Source organism: Cygnus atratus, chromosome 1, assembly GCF_013377495.2.
Source record: "Cygnus atratus isolate AKBS03 ecotype Queensland, Australia chromosome 1, CAtr_DNAZoo_HiC_assembly, whole genome shotgun sequence".
Classification (NCBI taxonomy): domain Eukaryota; kingdom Metazoa; phylum Chordata; class Aves; order Anseriformes; family Anatidae; genus Cygnus; species Cygnus atratus.
Genome location: NC_066362.1, coordinates 153,358,534 through 153,377,606, shown reverse-complemented (window position 1 = coordinate 153,377,606; position 19,073 = coordinate 153,358,534). Strand labels below are relative to the sequence as shown.

At 43.6% G+C, this 19,073-nt stretch overlaps 1 protein-coding gene across 2 annotated transcripts in view; it reads left to right on the top strand.

Annotated features, from left to right (window-relative positions):
* Nucleotides 1-1,876: 1,876 nt before the first annotated feature.
* Nucleotides 1,877-19,073, top strand: part of RAP2A (RAP2A, member of RAS oncogene family) — a 32,186-nt gene continuing 14,989 nt past the window's right edge. Inside the window, exons 1-2 of one of the 2 annotated variants that reach the window (XM_050708077.1) lie at nucleotides 1,877-1,969; nucleotides 2,181-2,401. In XM_050708077.1, the coding sequence (XP_050564034.1) occupies nucleotides 2,286-2,401 (116 nt within the window). In that variant the 5' untranslated portion in view covers nucleotides 1,877-1,969; nucleotides 2,181-2,285. Of the gene's footprint in view, nucleotides 1,970-2,050; nucleotides 2,402-19,073 lie in introns of those variants that run through there. The other variant, XM_035557089.2, reaches the window with a different exon arrangement.

The window sequence follows — 19,073 nt, the reverse complement described above, 5'->3', positions numbered from 1 at the left end:
TAAGCTTTGCTCTATTCCAGTAACCCTGCCGGGTGTATTTTTGTACACGTCCCTCTTTCTTGGACATGGTTCATCAGAACTGGGTGCACTAATGTCTCACTAACCTCACCAAGCAGCTTGACCTTGTGGATGTCACAGTCATGTTTGTTTTTTCCTAACGGCATTAAATCGCTAGCTTCCTTTCATCACTGACTAATAAACCCAGGTATTTTCCCAGTCCTCTGCTAGAGAGTGCCCTGATGTATAGCGCAAACACTCATTAACCCATACGTGCAGCATCTTGCATGTTCTGCTACCACACGTTCTTGTAGGCTCACTTCTGTTACTCGAAGGTCTCAAGTCAGAAACAAACAGAAATGAGATTATTCATTGAAAACGTTAGTCACTTCTGACTAGACTAGCCAGGCTCAGTAACATTTACAAATGGATTCTGACAGTGTCGTAAAAATCCTGTGTATCGTTGTTATTTAATGTATTTACATCACATGGATGTGCGTGGTTTGGTTTCGCTTTGGTGGTTTTTACTACATGGGCATTGCTAGCAGCCAGCAAATAACCTTCCTTCTTCTAGACAGGCTAAAGCTACGGGAACCCTACTAAGATAAATTTGTTTTGAAGCTTTGCGGATTGAGAAGAAATGCACAGAAGAGAAGACAGGCTATTACAGCAGAGGGCCACAAAGCTGAAAGCACTGCATATGGCAGCATGTAACCAAAAGACTCAGCAAGGGGACAAGCATTCACCAAAGTCTCAGAAATACATCTACCGCCGAAAACTCCGCGTTAAGTTTGAAAACATGAAAATAGGTCAGCGGGGAAGTAGAACCGGACTCGCCTGGAACGCAGGCTGGGACCAGGTGCCTTACCTAAGACGAAGGCTTGATAAAGCAAAGGGAAGAACAGCACAGCCAGGAACCTAACCCCGGGGGAGAGCTGCTTTTCTGGCAGCTTTCAGGAACTACCTGACTGACTCTGGCTCTGAAGAGGCACAAGCCTTGAAAGGAAACAAAGTCTTTTCTCTATATATTCAATTGTTTTGGCCAGTGATGATTAGGAGAACAAAAATAAAGGGTTAAGGAGCCTCGTGGTGGAAAGACACGTATATAAACGCATCTTTCCAGAGTGACTCTGAATCCCACGAGAAGCTTACATCTCCTCATCGAGTGTTTTCCTTTCAGATGTTGTTAATGCAGAGCTATTTCCCTCAGGCTGCCCTCCCTGGCTCCCAGCCGCTCTCAGGAGGGGACGGCGGGGCGGGCGCCCCTTGGTAACACACACACAGCGACACTCCTTGCGAGCACACACCACCGCCACGAAGGACACTCAAGCAGGACCGCTTCAACAGACTTTATTGATCGCATTTTACATCAGCACGCGCTTCAAACGCCGGCCTGGGACCCCGGGATCCCCAACGGACACTGCCAGGACCCCCAGTAGGCACCAACGGACGCCCAACGGACACCCAACGGACGCCAACCCCCCCCCGCCCCGGGATCCTCTGACAGACACTTCCGGCCGCGCCACCGCCCCGCCCCTCCGCACCCCCGCGCCGCCACCCATTGGCTCGCCCCTCCCTGCGCGTGACGGCGGCGCGGCCGCTGATTGGCCCCGGCGCGCAGCGCGTGTACGCGGAGCGGGCCCGCCGAGCGGCTCGGCGGAGGCGCGGGCGGGGCCGCTGTCTCCACGGCGACAGCGCAGAAGGCAGGGCGTCACGTGGGCGGCGGCCGCGCTCTCCCATTGGGCCGGCGGGCGGGCGGGCGAGCGGGCGGGGGAGGAGGAGGAAAGAGCGAAAGGGGGTGATGCCACGTGACTCCCCCCCCCCGCTGTCGCATCCGATTGGCTGTTGCCACGGCGACCGGGGCAGGAGGGGGCGTGGCGCGCGCCCCGCCCGAGGCGCGCCGCAGCCCCGGCAGCGCGGCCCCGGCGGCCGGGAGGAGCCGCGGCGGGAGGGGGCGGCGGATGGCGGGGGGGTGAGGAGGGGCCGGCGGCAGGCGCGGGTCGGGCCGGGCCGGGCCGGGCCGAGGGAGGAGGCGGAGGAGGAGGAGGAGGAGGAGGAGGGTGAGGAGGGTGGTGGAGGTCGGCGGGAGGATGCGCGAGTACAAGGTGGTGGTGCTGGGCTCGGGCGGGGTGGGGAAGTCGGCGCTCACGGTGCAGTTCGTGACGGGCACGTTCATCGAGAAGTACGACCCCACCATCGAGGACTTCTACCGCAAGGAGATCGAGGTGGACGCGTCGCCCTCCGTGCTGGAGATCCTGGACACGGCGGGCACGGAGCAGTTCGCCTCCATGCGGGACCTCTACATCAAGAACGGGCAGGGCTTCATCCTGGTCTACAGCCTGGTCAACCAGCAGAGCTTCCAGGACATCCGACCCATGCGCGACCAGATCATCCGCGTCAAGAGGTGACGAGGCGGGGCCGCACGCACGCCCTTTCCCCCATGGCAGCCCCTCGCGGGCGGCTGGAAGACCGGGGGCACCCCTAACGGGGTGGGGATGGGGGCCCGAGGTGCTCTGCGAGGGCATTTCTGGGTGCTGTCCCACCCCACGCACACGTATCGGGGCGGGTGGGGATGTCCCTCCTTGCCTAGACGCGTAGATATGCCCCTGAAGGTCCCGCTCTTCAAAGCGCAGGGTCACCGGGCTGTGCCTCCCTAAGGAGGTGGTGGCTGTGAGATTCAGGCCTTGCACACGCCGGTGGGTATCCTCAATATCCCACTGGCACCACGGTGAAATGCCGGTGCAGGGTGAAATGCCGGTACGTGATGCTCAGGTCCCTGTCAGGCCCCCTCAGCCTGCAGGGCTGACATCGTGGCAACCCTTCAAGCCAGGGCACGGCTGAGAAAATGCTGCTATCAGCTCATCGCAGCCCCACATCTCTTCTCCCACATGGAGGGGGATTGGGCCGGTGCCACAGAACCGGTTTTAGCTGAGGCTCGGCCACCTGAAAGGGCAACCCCTGTAAATAACCCCAGCTGGACCACAGCCGTCGGGTTTGCAGCTCACCGTGTAGTGGCGGCAGTGGCTAATGGTCTGGTGGCAGGAGCCGCTGCTCCAGACCGAGGCCCCTGGAAGATGTGTTTTGAAACTGGGGAGGAGGGTGAGGAGGGGAAAGGCGAGGGAGGAGGCGAAGCTCAGATGTTTCTGGAGACTTACAACTTTCTCACAGGAGGTGTTTCTTAATATATGTCCTAACTTTTTAACAGGGGGATTTCTGAAGGCTGATGCAACAAAGTTATTTTGAACTTAGTAGGGAAAATGCATTTTCTGTATCCTTACGATCCTTATCGTTCACACGTACCTTATAGCAGAACGGTTTTTCTCCGAGTAGTTAAGGTGGACTTTATTCGTTAGTAAATGCCTTTGGCTTTCCTGTGTTTAATCATCGCTCTACATTCAGTGCCTGAACGCGAGCTGCAGCTTTTGCAGCGTGCTCTGTGCCTTGCAGCGGAGTGTCTGCCTTCAGACCCGAGCTGACAGCCCGTAGGTAGGTGAAGCAGAACAGAAAGCACCTTACACTTCCATAGTTATATTGACTCAGCACTGCTCAGGGTGGGTCTGAACGCCGCTCGTCTTTTTCTGCTGTCATGGCTCTTACTGCAAGACTTCAACTTCTGGCTGTCAGCGAGCTACTTTGTGAAGGAGATCCGAGCGGTATTTTAATTCTAAATTTCTCTTATGCAAAGCGATCTAAAAGCAGCTGAAATCCAGGTTCTGGCCAGTCCTGAATTTTTTAATTGAGGTGCAGTTGAAAGGAATATAATATTGACTTGCAATATTAAAGAGTGAATTACAAGATTTCAGCAAGTGTACCAGGTCTTCCCTAGTCAACTTACCTGGTCTTCTGTTTGTGCATTTTGCTGCTTTGTTTTACAACTTGATGCAAGTTCAAAGGCAGTGTCTAAGACCTGATGTGCCGTTCATTTAACCAGTAAAAAGGATGCAAGCTTAGCTGGAAGAATGCAGATGTACAGATATGTGTCTGTGCAAGGAGCTCTAATTTATAATTTACAGCTGCACAAATGCATTAATGAGAGGTAAATAATCACGGTCCCATTTACTTAGGTGTTTTGGAGGAGATGTACCTGAAAACTGCAAGTACCTGCTTATATCGATACAAAACCACGATATAAGTCTCTGAACTTTCATTGTACCCAAAAACTGATTGACCAGGTCCCCAGCTGGTGGGTACCTTTGCATTTTACGTGCCCTTGCTGTTTTTACTTTTTCTGATGGAAGAATTCCTGTGTTCTTATATAATTAGGGAGTAGTTACAGTTATTGTCCCAAGAAGTAGAAAAGCCGGGTGAAATTCCTTCTTCGGGCTGAGAGATGCAGGCTTGAGTTTTCTGCTTCCCTGGCCTGACCACCACATACCAGGCCAAACTAAGCTAAGGGAATCCTTCATTCCACCCGATGAAGTTGATTTGCTTTACAGGAATGAGTGACATGTTTACATGGCCAAAGGAGAGGGGAAAAAGTGGACCTTTACTTAACTCTGAAGCCAGTCCCTAGACTGGCTTCCAACAGCTATCCAACAGATAGCTGTTGTCAGCTTGGTTTCTTTTCCCATTAAATGCCTATTTAATATTAAAAAAATGCATAGATTTCCTCAGAAACGGGACCGAAATCCAGGTCTCCCAGTTTCCAGAGGAGTCTCCTAGTGGCGCGACTATAAAGTCAGGATTTCTTTTGTACTGCGTACTGTGGGAGCCTTGCAGCCCTTTCAGGCGTGGTGCACACCTTTAACAAAAAGAGCAGGGGATGGCTCCGTAGCCTTTAAGCAGGTAATTAAAGTTCCTTCCTGGAAAATGCTGGTTGAAATGTAAACCACCTTCTTTGCCAAGCGTTTTTGTCTGGATTTCTCTGGGAAAGAATCAAGGCGCTTTGCCCTCGGTGAAGGAGCCCTGTCAGTGCTAGGTGGACGGGTGCGCCTCCAGCAGCTCTGAGCAGACAGGTGAGAAGAAGGGGGAGGTTTTAGAAGTGCTGTCGGCTGGAGTTTCCCACGTTTACACGTGCTGCCAGCGTTGGACGAAGGATCGCGGTGGTACAAAGTCACAGCTGCTGAGCTTCCTCTTCCGGACGCTGCTCCTTACACTGGTTTGTGCCCGAGGAGTGACTTGGCCATGGCTTGTGCTGCACGAAGCAGCCACCGCTGCAGTCAGCTGTTGTGGCAGAGCCTGCAGCCAGCCCCGCTTGTCTGGAGCGCGTGCTTTAGGGTTAGTACCCGGGGAGAAGGAAATTGTTGAAGGGGCTGTGCCCTCGGTGAGGGAAGCAGGGGATGCCTTGTTCTGCTGGGTGAGGGGTGTAATCAGGATGGGGCGATGGAGGACATGGGGTGCCCTGATGAGGGGCGGTGGGTTGTGCAGAATGAGCCAAAGGTTTGGGAACTTGAGAGCTCCTCTGTACTTGTTTGAAGCAGTTATCACTAATGATGATAGTTAAATAAACTTAGCTCGTGAACACCTCACGGTACAACTGAATACTATTCTAAAATGCGTCAGTCAAACCCCATGGTCTTCGTGTTTCAGGCACCTCATACCAGTTTCTGGATCCCACTTGTGCCAGATATGTCCATTAAGCCTTGCTTCTTCGCATTCTTGAAGGTCTGTACTTCCAGATGCTGAGAGATGGTAGTGTTGGGAAGATGGGGTGTACCGAAGCGTAGTATTTTTCATGTGGTGTCTTTGAAGGGCGCTCCATTCCCTTTAGCTTTTTTGTGTACTGAAACTGACTGCTGCCTTACTGGCTCCCGACGAGAAACACAAAATGTTATCTGGGCGTTTGTAGGTACTGCAGTTCCGAGACCTCCTTTCCTCCCAGAATGGATTAGCAGGTTTGGCAGCAAAGAGCTCTTTTGCTGCAGACAGAACTGTTTTCTGGAGAAACTTTTTAACTTGTGAGAGCAGGGCTAACCTGGGTGAGTGGGCCCGTGCGGCTGAAGGTCTGCAGCGAAGTGAGAGCAGAAGCTGTCAAATGAAACAGATTGGTGGTGATACACCCCAGTGAGATATCGAGATTCACAAAGAAATACCAAGTATGTGGATTAAGAAGCGTGGAATAGTGGTTTGTTGGTTTTGTGGGGTTCTTGTTTGTTTGTTTTTTCAGAGCAGAGTTGAATAACTTCTAACATGGTTGTGTTTGTCTGTTATGTGATTGGAAAGCTCTCTGAAGCCAACCTGCTGATATTTACCATATACTGAATTTTAATTTTGGATATGACTTTGCCAGTGTTTTATTCCCATGAGGGATGCTTAAACGTCGTCGACTGTGTACTCTAGGCTCTTGTGTAGCTTTCAGTAATGTAACTTCTCAGTCTGGGCATATTAAGGATTGTAGGATGTTTTTAGTAGAACCCCGTGAAATAGCAAAGTATTGTTATTCCAGCAGAGTCTAAAGCACAGAAGTAAAATTCTTACAAAGTCAATTTGCTGTTCTTGTCGTGGTTTCTGCAGACCAGTGCTTTAAAGACAGGACTGTAGGGCTCATCTTCTGGAGAATCCACCAGATTCTACATCAGGCAGTACTTCTGGGAAATGCTTTATTTCAGAAGTGGGAAAACGAGTAAATATAAAACTTCTAAATAATCTATTGCTTAATTTCTCTACGAAGCAAAGACGAGAAAACATTAATTTTGACTGAAAATGCAGACTGAACACTATAGATATATTACAATGAAATACTGCAGAAATGTGGCTGAGTTGAGTGTTCTTTGTGGCAATGCTTATCATCAGGATGAAAATCTGCCTCCGGGTCTAGGGATTCTATGTGGCAATTCAAAACACGCGAGAGAAGCAATTATTGAAATTTATTAATTGTGAAATCAGCATCTTGAGTCAATGATGATTGATGTTTTTAGTGTCTTAATGGTGATTAAGTCTGAAATCTATACTTGAAGTTACAAATTGCTCAAATGTCTAGTTTAAAAATGTTGTTTTCCAAGTGCTGTGAAAATTAAATATTTTTTTACTCAAAGATCACTTAGCAGGTTAGGGTCCGGTTCCTTATTAAAACTCAATAATATCATCATACAAATGACTGTCAATAGAGTTTGGAAGGGATTAAATAGTTGAATTTATTCTTCAGCTCTTCAGCCTGGTTTGAAGAGATCTCACTGCAGTGAATTTTCCAGGGTCACAAAATTTACACAGAATCACAGAACTGTTTGGGTTGGAAGGGACCTCAGGAGGTCATCTGGTCAAGGGTTCCAGGTTTTATGTGTTTTTTATCTCTTTTTGATTTAAGAAACTGTTATTCTAATTTTGAGAATCATTTAGAGCAGTATTCAAGAAATGCAGCTACAACACTTGTGACAACAAGTATGGCTCCAGCCTTCCAGGAAGAAATAGCAAAACGGTAGAGACAAAACTTGGAAAATATTATTCCTTCTAAAGTACTGTATGCAAAAGAACGAAACAAAAGTGTTCTCAGACGCTATCCATGTAGGATGGTAGAAATATGAAGAGACTGAAATCCTTAAGTCTTTTTTTAGCAAGAGGTGGGTTGTTTGTGTTGGGGTTTTTGTTTTTGTTTTTTTTCTTCCAGTAATCATGACATGGTGGATTGATTACTCATCTTTCAGTGAAAAAGGCAGGGCAGGTAATGAGCATGGTCCACATCCTCCACTGCATGGCTTACCAAGCTGCCAGCCACTCTTGTGTGCTTGTCAGGTGAAACTTAGCGCTTCATTGCAAGAACAGATTAATGGACTTTAAAATCCCATCAAACAGGTGTACCTACTTCTTAGGAAATGCAGGAAACTGTATGGGATTTTGACATGATGCAAGCTTCAGACATTGTGTTAAAATTTCTTCAAAGTGTAATAGAAGACCTATACTGGCCCTTTTTCTCCTTTTTTTCCCCTGTTGGAGGGGACACTACAGATAGCTGTTTCTCAGGTGAGAATCTTATGGAGTGAGAAGAAGAAAATGCAAATATTTTATGTATCTGTGGAGATATAAAGAAGTGGTAAACACAAGTTGGCAGTCTTACCAAGTTGACCCTCTACGTAACACCGCATTCTTCAGCTGTTCAGACATCTCTTATGTCTTACTGGTGAACTATAACCTAGAAAATGTCTAGAATGGAAGGAATACCTGTTTGCAGGGTACAGGACTAAATAAGTTTTACAGTAATGTCTTAAACTTTAGTTTCCCTTTGTGGTTTTCAAACAACTTTACCAGACTTCTTTCCGGCTCTTTAGAATGTAGATTTTTTTTTAGTCAATCTACCTTTGTTTTAATATGAAGTTAATGAAATAATTCTGTCAGACAAAATTATAGGTTTCTTGATTTAACTGCAGAATTCATACATAGACAATCCCCTAAAAAAAAAAATCTCTGACAGTGTGCAATTTTAAGCCATAGAAGATTATTTTAAAATTGCTCAGCTTGGTCTTAAAGTCAAATATTTCAAAGTGTTCATGCATCTTTGGAACATACTACCTTTAATGTTTTCCTGTAGAAGCTTTTTAACTGAATTCCGTACTTGCAAGAGTTCACATGATTCTTCTTTCTCTGCTCACTTTCGTGATGATCTGAAGTATTCATGCTACTTTGAGTTACTTTCTGTGGAAGCTGTGAAAATTTGAGACAATGCCTTTAACTAGAGTCTTCTAATATTTTTTTTGTCTGCTTCCTCCCTCCCCAGCTAATCATATAGGTAGATATTTTCCAAGATTTATTTATTTTCCTTTGTAAGGTAAAATGATGTGACAGTTTGCATATATGGGCACTGAAAACAAATCTTAGAATCATAAAGTCATCTAGGTTGGAAGAGACCCCTAAGACCGTCAAGTCCAACCGTTAACCTAGTACTGCAAAGTCTACTGCTAAACCATATCCCTAAGCACTGCATCTACACATCTTTTGAATACCTCCAGGGATGGTGACTCAACCACTTCCCCGGGCCCTCCTGCTTTTTACCTGTTCCTTTGGACTTATTGAAATGCGTGCTCCTTTTGTATGCACGTTTAGTTTAGATTGTGCTAGTTTAGAGAACAGCATTTCTTTTCTTTTTTTTTTTTTTTTTTTTAGAATGATGCCTGTATCACTCAGCATCATTTTCTCTCTTCAGGTCTTAATTGCTGCTGCAGTTCATGTTGTTGTAGAGGTGTGAATACATGTGGATAGCTAGAATTGTCAAACGGTAGAACAGTATGTGGCAAGATTTCTTAAGTTTGTTTTCAGTCTTGCAGTGTTAACTTGATCACGTCTGCATTGTAAAAATGCTGTTCAATATGTTACAGATCAAATATAACAGTGACTTCAGTGGCTTTCATAGTTTAGAACAGTAGTAGTTGGACTTTGTACATTAATGCTTGGGGCTGAATATTTTCTATCTTGCTCTTAATTATACTGTTTTGACAGATTCTGCAATGATTACTTGGAAAATTCTATCCAAAAAGTCATTGCTTACCAGATTTTCTGTTTTCCCTTTGATATGTAGGGGACAATAATTCTCTAAATACCGTTTTTTTTTTTTTTACATAGCCAACACAGTTGGCAGTAACTTGCGTGTTTTCTTTCAAAATAACTGTGATTGTCTGCTCTTCAGTTGGCTAGTATGTGTAAGAAACAAATTTTGTTGTTTGGGTCATAAATAAAACATTCAGAGTAACAGTATGTTTCGTTAAAACTCTTCCGTTAGCTGGCATGCTCTTTGGACTGAGACTTCAATTGTCATTCTATTTTTAAGAGAGTTTTTAAATGAAGAAAATTTGAAATGTCTGAGGGGGTGGCTGTCCCAAAAATCATTAAATCCATTCCTTTTCTAGTTTTTCACTTAATTCACTTCAAGATTTCTTTCGCAACTAAGAGCAAACCTGCGGTTACTGGTTATTTCATCTCAGAAATATTGCGGGTGTTGTTAAAACATCTCTTCCTTTTTTTTTTTTTTTTTTTCCCTCCTTGTAAATTGTGTAGGTGGTATGTGATGATAACGTTTTGAGAGAGAATTGGGAAGCAATGGGGACTGCAGCGCTAAATTATCTTGGCACGTAGTGACTTGTACAAAGATTTATGTGATTAAGGTAACAAGAACTATAGCTATCTGCTTCTTCATGTCCTCTTATTCATTAGCTTCCTGATTATTTTTTTTTTCTTGGCCAGAGGTTTCCAGCACAAGAGTGGTCTTCAGTTTTTGCTGCATTAAGGCAAACGGTATAGTCTAGGTACAGTTACAGTGATGAGTACAACTCAAATGCTTTTCTTTGTCGATAGGTTGTGTTTTAGCAGCTGTGTTGTCTTAAATCCTAGTCTAGACGAGAGAATTAAAGGTGTGATAGGAGCATGTTATCCTTTCCCAACATTAATGTCATGGGGCTAGCTCAATTAGTTGGTGCAGTGGTGACGATGTGTAATTTTTGTCTTGGTTAGATGAAAGGCTAGACTAGATGAAAGATCTAGTGAAGGACAAAAAAGGGAAAAATGTTTTTAGAGTTGACTAGCTTGTTTTTGAAACATTGCTCGGGTCATGTAGACAGAGCTTTAACATCTTTTAAGATACAGTTGTCTTCTGCAAAAAATCAGGGTAATGAGGAGACGCGACTAAAGCATTTTAAAGTATTGGAATGTAATCGATGAGGATCATTCTTTGTGCTGAAATAATTCTGTAAAGTAAGGGTTGGTTAGTTAGTGGTTTTGTGTTGTTTCCACCCCCCCACCCTCATGTCTTCCCGTTATTGTTCTGGTTAACAGGTAGCCAGCCGCCTTAACTAAAGATTAATAGTGTGTGAGACTGTGGTTGAGTTGATACTCACGTGGCAATTTAATTTGAACTGGAAATGGATTGGATCCCTGTGAATTGGATAAGGGCACTGAACTTGAAGTGCTCTGAATGTTGTGAAGAAAAGCTTCAGTCCTGGGTTTCTGATGAGTTGCAAGAAAAGATACTTTCAAGAAATAGCCACATAGATCACGTCTGGGCTATAAGTGAACTTGCTGTGACAAGCTAGTTTTGGTTTTGGTAGGAGAATGTTTGTGCTGTTTGCCCTCTTACTCCTAATACATTTCACAGCATAGAGGATAAGCCAAGACTGATCAACCTACTTTCTTTGGAGTAGATCTGCTTGCAGTTTCTCGCATTGCTATAACATCTTTAACTGCTTTGCAAAATCTTACTTGAAACATTTTATAAATATGCAAAAAAAAAATCCAGTATGCTTTTTCTTTCAAAAAAGACATGAACTTGGTAAGAACCATTTAGAAATGCATAAATGAAGTCTGTTCTGAAGATCTGCTTTTCTTCTGAAATTTCCTCTTCATGTTTTCAATTTCAGTTTTAAATTTTGGAAGCCCATTGTTTTTGTCAGAACAAAATAATGGATCTGAAGAGTTTTGTTTTTATAATTTTTTAGGCAAATGGTCTAAAGGGGGCGAGGGGAAATCTGTTTTTTTTTTCCACCCACCTCTGTGTTTAACTGCACTTGGACGTGACACGGAGTCCTGCAGGTATGTGTCTTGTGAACCACTGGACAGCAGTCCTTATTTGTATACTGCCACTATAATGTATTTTAAGAAGATATGTTTTTTCAATCCATGTATTTTCTCCTGCTATAAAGACTTGATGTTGTTAAGGGCTTTCCTAGTGGTAATCTCCAGGTTCACATTTTTGCTCCTCTTTCACTGTAGTAATTTTACTGAAAACTGGTCAAGAGGTGGTGGGGTTTTTGTTTCGGTGCTGGTAGTGGTTTTTAATTAGGAGTTCAGTCTTCTTGAAAATAATTTGGAAGGATGATCACCTCGCATGGTTTCTTCTGGAGTATTCTCTCAGATGCCTTTCATAGCCTGAAAAAAACAAAAATCTCCTAACTAGTCTGAGTGCCTCGGAGTCTGACCAAACCTGGGCTCTCTGTCTCGCTGCTTAAGGAAGGCATCTGCTCTGCCTGCCTCAGAAGCAGTCAGATTCTTTGTGGCTGACATGCAGGTTACTCCCTACGATGCCTGGAAGAGAGGAGCATGAGTCACCTTCTGCTGGGTTAGTGCTGCGAGCTGCAATCAGAAGCCAGGCAGCGATTTGGAGTGAATTCTTCCATTGCTTTTGCTCGCGTGTCGATAAGATTTTGGGGGGAAGAGGGGATCGATGTAGTACAGCTTAAACCTCTTTCATCAGCTGTGGGTTCTTTAACAGATAACCTCCTCAGTATGCAGCAGGGGACTTGGGGGCAAGGAGGGGATGGCTTCGTTTTAGTACGAAGTGTGCAGGATGCTGTCCGAAGCAGAATGGATGCAGTGAATCCTGGCATTAATTTTCTGAGTATGCTATGCACTGGAGGAGATGCTTTTTTTCCTTCTTTTTGTTTACATCCAGTGTCAGCCTTCTCTTTTCTCACTTTCATTGAGAAATAGGGAGGAACTTAAATGAGAAATGGGTCTTGCAAAAGAGCCTTAGGAATCTGCTGTGCTCTGAGGTGGGTGGTCCTCTTGCAGCAAACTCCTTGAACTATCTCCTTACTAGTATCCCACCTCTTCAGAAGCAGGCTCTCACACTAATTAAAACACTCAAAAATTCTAATAGTGTGGGATTAAATGGGAACCACTGTGCAGTAATGGAGCAACAGTTGAGCTTTGCCTGAAATATTGCGGTCACCTGGGCGAGGGGAGTCTTCTGGTGATTGTTCAGTGTTTGGGATATTGATTTTGCAGTGACTTTTTTGTATAAACAGTATCAAGAGATCTCTGGGTTTCAGTCCCTGGCATTTTTCCTTAGGTCACTGTCCATACTACCTAGTACACCTGATCTTTTTTCTGCTGTTCCCTTGGAAATTGTGAGTTTACCTTCAAGTGTTTATATATGCCTTAATAGTGGCTCATCTTCAACAGGAGGGTTGAAGAGTTGTTGTTTTTCCTCAGCTTTGCTTGTAGCATGGTGGTTATGGCAGTCCTCTGGGAAAGGCAGGTGAGAAACTCCCCAGACTGAATAAAGTGCATGTCCAATGCATGAAACAGCATTGCCACTACTTCTTTTTTGTTCCCATGGTTTTGCATGGAAGTGATATCTGCTGTGGTTTTTATTGAGTGTTTTACCATTGTTGTGTTCCTAAATGCACAGAGGAGCGTTCAGTGAATTAGGCCTCCCGAGGGGCTGAGCTGCCTGCGTGCCTAATCTACAAATCCCAAGAGAGCTGCGGTGTGTGACCCTGTTGCGGTTCCAGCGTACGGCTCGGCTTGGCCTGCACAGCTGTAAGCCTGCAAGCAGCTGTATCGCTTCGGCAAAAAAAAGCCTGAGATAGATGCTGCTTGTCAGGAGCTGAAGCGGGCAGGCAGCGGCTCTGTGGAGCAGTCTCTTGGACATGGCTGCCTAAATTCTTCTGGGGGCCTAGTGTGCTTACCTACCTCAGGCCTAGCTGTGTTTGCCACCAGAATGTTTTTCCTCACTTCACCTCCTGCTTTTTCAGATCTATTTCATGTTTTGAAATGTTTTGAGAAGTGGAATTCCACCACACGATTGTGTGAACACTCTTAGTATGGACAAGCGGGTAACCAGAGTCTTGATGATCGTAAGGCCCACAGCCTGGGCTTGACAATTCTTGTACCTGGAGCTGATCAGCTAGCTGATCAACTTATCACACTTCTGAACTGCATGGGACCCTTTCCTGGCTGAGGTTTCTTGTGCGTTTAAGTATTAATAAACCCAGAATGCTGTGACACAGAGACTTGCCAATACAAAATGGGGAAGCCTTTCTCTTTGGACAGCCTAGAGTTCTTTCTCTCCTTTGAAAATTGTGTTTCTGCTATTCTCTTTGTTGTCAGTCCCTAGGATAAACTGCATTGCTTCCATGAGAATATATTTAACCATTCTGAGATGTCTTCCTTCTCTAAAAACAAGTTCTGTGCACTGGTTATATTACGTTGCTGATTATTAAATTATATTTGGAGTAGAATCTACTTGTGTGGCTATCCTTGAACAAATAGTTGTCTGAGGGATGGTAGACTCCTTTGTAGGAAGAAACTGGGCGAGCAAACGATATCAAGATAGCCTGTTGAGAGTTCACAGCTTTTAAAGTCGAAATATCAAATCTGAGGAAAGTTGGTAGACTCTTCTTCACAGGCATCTCCTTTCTATTTCCCCTAGCTTGGATACTGGCAGCCTCACTTAACATGAAAAGCTGTGGACTCTTAGCAGGCTGTCTGTCATCTGCTTCTCCAGTAGTTATAGGCTGGCCGTGTGAGATAAACAATAGCCTTCTCCTCTTTGATCCTCAACCACATTGCAGAAAGTGTAGGTAATTTCACCGGATCCAGATATTCCCAAATTCTATTCAAATTGTGGAGAAGCTGATCTGCCTGTTCTCAGTGGGGTGAACATCTGGTTATGTCGTGATGGGATTAGGTTTGCGGAACACTGGGCTGCTTTTAATAATAATATCATGGATTGGATCGTAATTTTTCCTACGCTATTTGAATGGATATCTAATGATCTCTGTCTGGCACTAGGTACATTATAGACTTTCCAGCTGGGTTTGTGTAGCCTCGGTTGCTTGCTAAAGTATCACTGTGCTGTTATGTAGCTGCTGCAAATCCCTGAAGAATCTGTTTACCATCTAGCTGCTTTTAGTCAAACCTCCTCTAACCCTTTTACTTCTAGCACTCTCTGTAACCAGATTTCATAGCAACCACATTCAGATGCTGAATCTGCTCATCAGATGAGTCTGTCAGCAACTGTTGGCAAGAAATGCTGTTCCTATTACCACTCCAAGTACCAGTTTTTACTTAAAGATCTGCAGCTATTGTGGAAATAGCCCTGCTGCCTCCAGGCCTTATACTTTGTGTTCTGCATTGACCTCTGATTCAGCAAACAGGAGGATTGCTGGACTTGCTCTGCACCTGTGCTGGGGTGGTTTTCAAGAACCACAGTGAGCAAATGCAGTCCTTGAACAGCCTCCTGATGGGCTGGAGCTAATGCTCTTTGCGTCTTCTTCACTTACACTGTCAGTTACATTTGTAATTCCCCAGTGTTCAGCTACAGGGCAATGGTAATGGTTTTATCTGGGACACATGAGGTGAATGAATATGTAACTAAAACTGGGGTCAATTTTCAAGGGAAGGAGGTGACTGACACTGGGAGACGTTACAAACCCCCAGTTGTTCTCCTGAAGTGGACATGTTCACATACCTTTATCTGCTGAGCATTCTCCCACAAGAAGTTCACAATTAGCATTGTGATGGTCTGATAATGATGATGGAAATGTTCGTCCTTCTGTAACTCTTTGATTAAACAAATTCACATAATTCAGTTTTTACTTACCAAAATTTACAGTATAACTGTATTCTGAAAAGGCAAATGAGTTGTGCAGAAAGTTGAGGTCAGGATACTTGAACTTAAAAGGTTGGGATTGCTCTGGAACATAAGGAAGAGGGAGGGAGGGTGATACACATGCCACATACTGCAGGGATTACTGATGCATCCCTAGGCCTGACATAGGCAGATTCAGCAAAAAGCTGTGGTTACAGTTTTCATCTCTGAAAAGAATTTCCACCTTGTGGACTTATCTTAGGAAAGAAAATAGGATATATATATTTTTAGTAGGCTACCCCATATTCCTTACATGGATTCTCAAGAGCTTGATCACTTAATATAATTTGCTGTTTATTGAAGGATGTTGTATATTTTTTTCTTTATCCTGTTCCGACCCTAGCAACTGTATTTGGCTAAAGTATACCCAAAACAAAAAGTTTCATGGTTTATTTTTTAACATTGACATGAGCATAGTCAAGAAAGAGGACAAATCACCTAGAGGTGGCAAATCACTGAACTCAGGGGATGTTGAATTCTCCTGCAGATGGTTTTTATTCAAAAAAAAAAATAGTGACTACAGTCGTGGTAGCTCAGTCTTCCGGAGAGGGACAATGGAAATCTCAGTCTTGGATGAAAGCTGAAAAGGCTCACCTTGAAAGTCACTTATTATTCTAAAATTAAGCAATTGTATTGCCTTCCTAGCTGGGATAATTGGGCCGGTAATTGAAGTCTACATTCTTCTCCCAGAGATGATCAAAACACCTTCCTTTGAAAGACTTCGTCTGTCAGCAAGAAACGCGGTTAGATTAAAAGGACTGGGAACAGCCTGGGCTTCACACCCCCACGCACACCTCCATATTAATTGAAATGGCCTTTCTGCATAGGACGACTTAATGTGGAAAAAATAATTAGTGGACTATTTTCAGGAAATTCTGGTTACCAATTAGTGATTCAACAAAGAAGGTGTTATGGACACTGGGTGTGTGATTCCTTTAAATATAGACTCTTTCTTAAAAGAAACCCAACTTTTCTCGAATGGCTTCTTACCATTTTGACTGCTTCTTTTGAGTGTTCAGTATACAAACTGCCATCCTTCCTGGATGAAAATTTCATCACTAAATTACGTTCTGAACAAGTTTAGTTGAGCTAGTATAAAGCCACATTGTTTGATCCCACTTCAGATAAATGTAACCGTTTTCCTCACTAATTTAAGCAATACTAAGATTGGTGTCCACATGGGAATTCGCAACATCTTAAATGGTTGAGGTTGGCCTGGCTTCTTTTTCCTCCCTCTGAAAAAAATTCTCTCAGTCTGAACAATGTGGTCTTTTGCTGAAAAGTCTTTTTTTCCTTTCTTTTCCTTCCCCTCTCACGCAGATGCACGAGTTCTTCTCACCACAAGCTAGTGAAGCACATCCTTTTTGCCAGCCAAGCTACCTCCTGTTCAATGGCAGCATCCGTCAGCCCACAAGCTGGCCATGCCAGCAGCCCTGGGCTCTGACCCTCCTGGGGAAGACACCATGGGCTGTCTTCATAGACAATAAAACACCTGTCCATCGTTTTAGTAAAACTTGTCTGGGAAAAGGTAGCTTTTATTCTTTTATAACCTTGGCCAGACCCACATAAATTAACATTTGTACATGAGTTGAAACGTAAACAGCTCAACATCTGGGATGTTGAGTATACCCAAGTTCCTCATTCTGGCTGACGTTTTTAATACTTACACAAATATTGGATTTGAGATATACATAAGGAAGAAAATATTTACATTTTACTATTTTATGTACCTGATACCTTATATCTGATGTCATTTTATAGACATTAATTTCTTCCTAGGAAAGTTCTGGATGCTAGAATGGTTGAACTTTTTGTTTCAGCTCTTCCAATGTATTCAGGATGCTGATTTAGAATAAAATAGTTTGTGAGGTATTTTTCTGTAATGGGTACTTGTCTTTATGTAGGAAGAATAAGTTCCAAAGAAGTTTATTTCAGAAGTTTATGCTCAACATAGAAGAGAGGTTATTAGTAAATCATACTCGCTATTCTCAGCATAGCGGTAGTATGCTGGGTGGCACTACTTTATACTTGGTGGTGAACCAAAGCACTTTTAAAAAACGAAACCCCAAAAAAACCCACAAGATTTTTGGAAGGTCTTTATTTGTATATTATTGATCTTTAGATATGGAAACAGTTTCACTTAACTGGCTGATGTGCTCTCTTTATTTGTGGAGTTAAGTATTGAATTGTTAAACATAGAGGCCACTTCTGAAAACTGTGGAGAAGAAATATTCCTGGTGCTCTGTTCATCCAAAGCAGTCTGACTGAACATTCAAATTATTTAAACCAAGCTTATGGTAATTAAATAAGTTTTTCTTTAAGATGAGGGCCACCAACTTTCTGTGGTTGTGGCAGAATGGTTTTCTTTCTCAAGTCAGAAGCGAGAGTTTCTGGTAGAAACTCAGCAGGAGTGAAGAGGCTTCCAGAGCACCTGCTAATGAAGCAGTTGGACCTGTAACCCAAAAGTTCTTGGGCTTCTTTTGTTGAAGACAAATTTTACATTGGTAAAAGAGGCCTTGACTATAATCGAAAGGATATGAAATCATAATACTGCTTCTAAAGTAAAAGACGAAATGATAAAAGTCAGACTTCTGTCTCTTCCCCGGGTTTGGTATTCTTGTGTTGCCACTTGCTCAGAGTTTCTGTAAAATAGCCCATCTTACAAATAATACCCAGAGTTGTAATATAATAGTACAGTTGTGAGGAAAATCTGTCTCAGCAGAGCATTTTTGCAAAATTTTCTTAGAAGCAGTGTAGGGTATTTTTATTAGCTTGAAGGACATTAAGCTGTATTATTCTTTGGTTACTAGGGTAACAAAGAAGCCTCTGCTTCATGCTAGGCTCTCAAATTCTCTTCAGGCTGTGCCACATCACATGCACTCTGGTATCCATCTGCCTGAGCTTCTACATGGTGACTGATGGGAGAACAGAAATTTATGCCTGGTTGTTTGCTGCTTAATCCGGTTATTTTTATTTTTATATTTTTTTTCTGAAGCTTTAGGCGACTTGAAGCTAAGTTCATTGCAGAAGGTCAAATTCTTTAAAAGTAAATAAGTAAAAGGCACTGTGGATATACAGTTTATAGCCCCATGCAGTGCTTGATCGTACAGACCATGGAGATAGTGGCAATCAAATTGTCAGAGGTGAGTTTAAGCCTACCCAGGGACATAGGTGTTTGAGATCAGACTTGGTGATCGTTTGGTGATCGTCCCTTCCAACCTGGGCTGTTCTGTGCTGTCTGAGTTTTGTGATCCAGGCCTGCAGCTGTTTCTAAAGGAGTATGTTTGGGTAGAGGTAAAAATCAGCAGCCCTGATTTACTGGAGTAAGAAGGCTCTTAGCTTGATGTCGAGAAGACGCTGTGTGGTTCTCGTTGGACTGAACAACGTGATGGTTCCTAAATTCTAATCCTTCAGAAGCAGGTGATGCTACTAAGAGGGTTTTGAATTAATTGTTAGGCCTGTTCTCAAAGACTGTAAAAGTGTAATTTTAATGAGCTAGGGAAAATCCTATTAGAATAGTTATTTAAATAAGTTTTATAGTTGGATTCTGATCAGTGATTATGAGTTGGTTAAAGGAATATAAGAGCGTTTTCACTTTGAAGAGTGAATTAAGGCCTTACGGGACTGTGGTCTTTTGACCCTTTTAAAGGGCTTACATATTTGAATATGCTAGCCAAAGTTTTTACTTTGTGTATTCACTAATAAGTTCTCCTTTCTATAGATTTAACATGGATAAAGAGGTTGAAGTCACCATTAACTTATGCAGGGGGCTCTAGTTAATTTT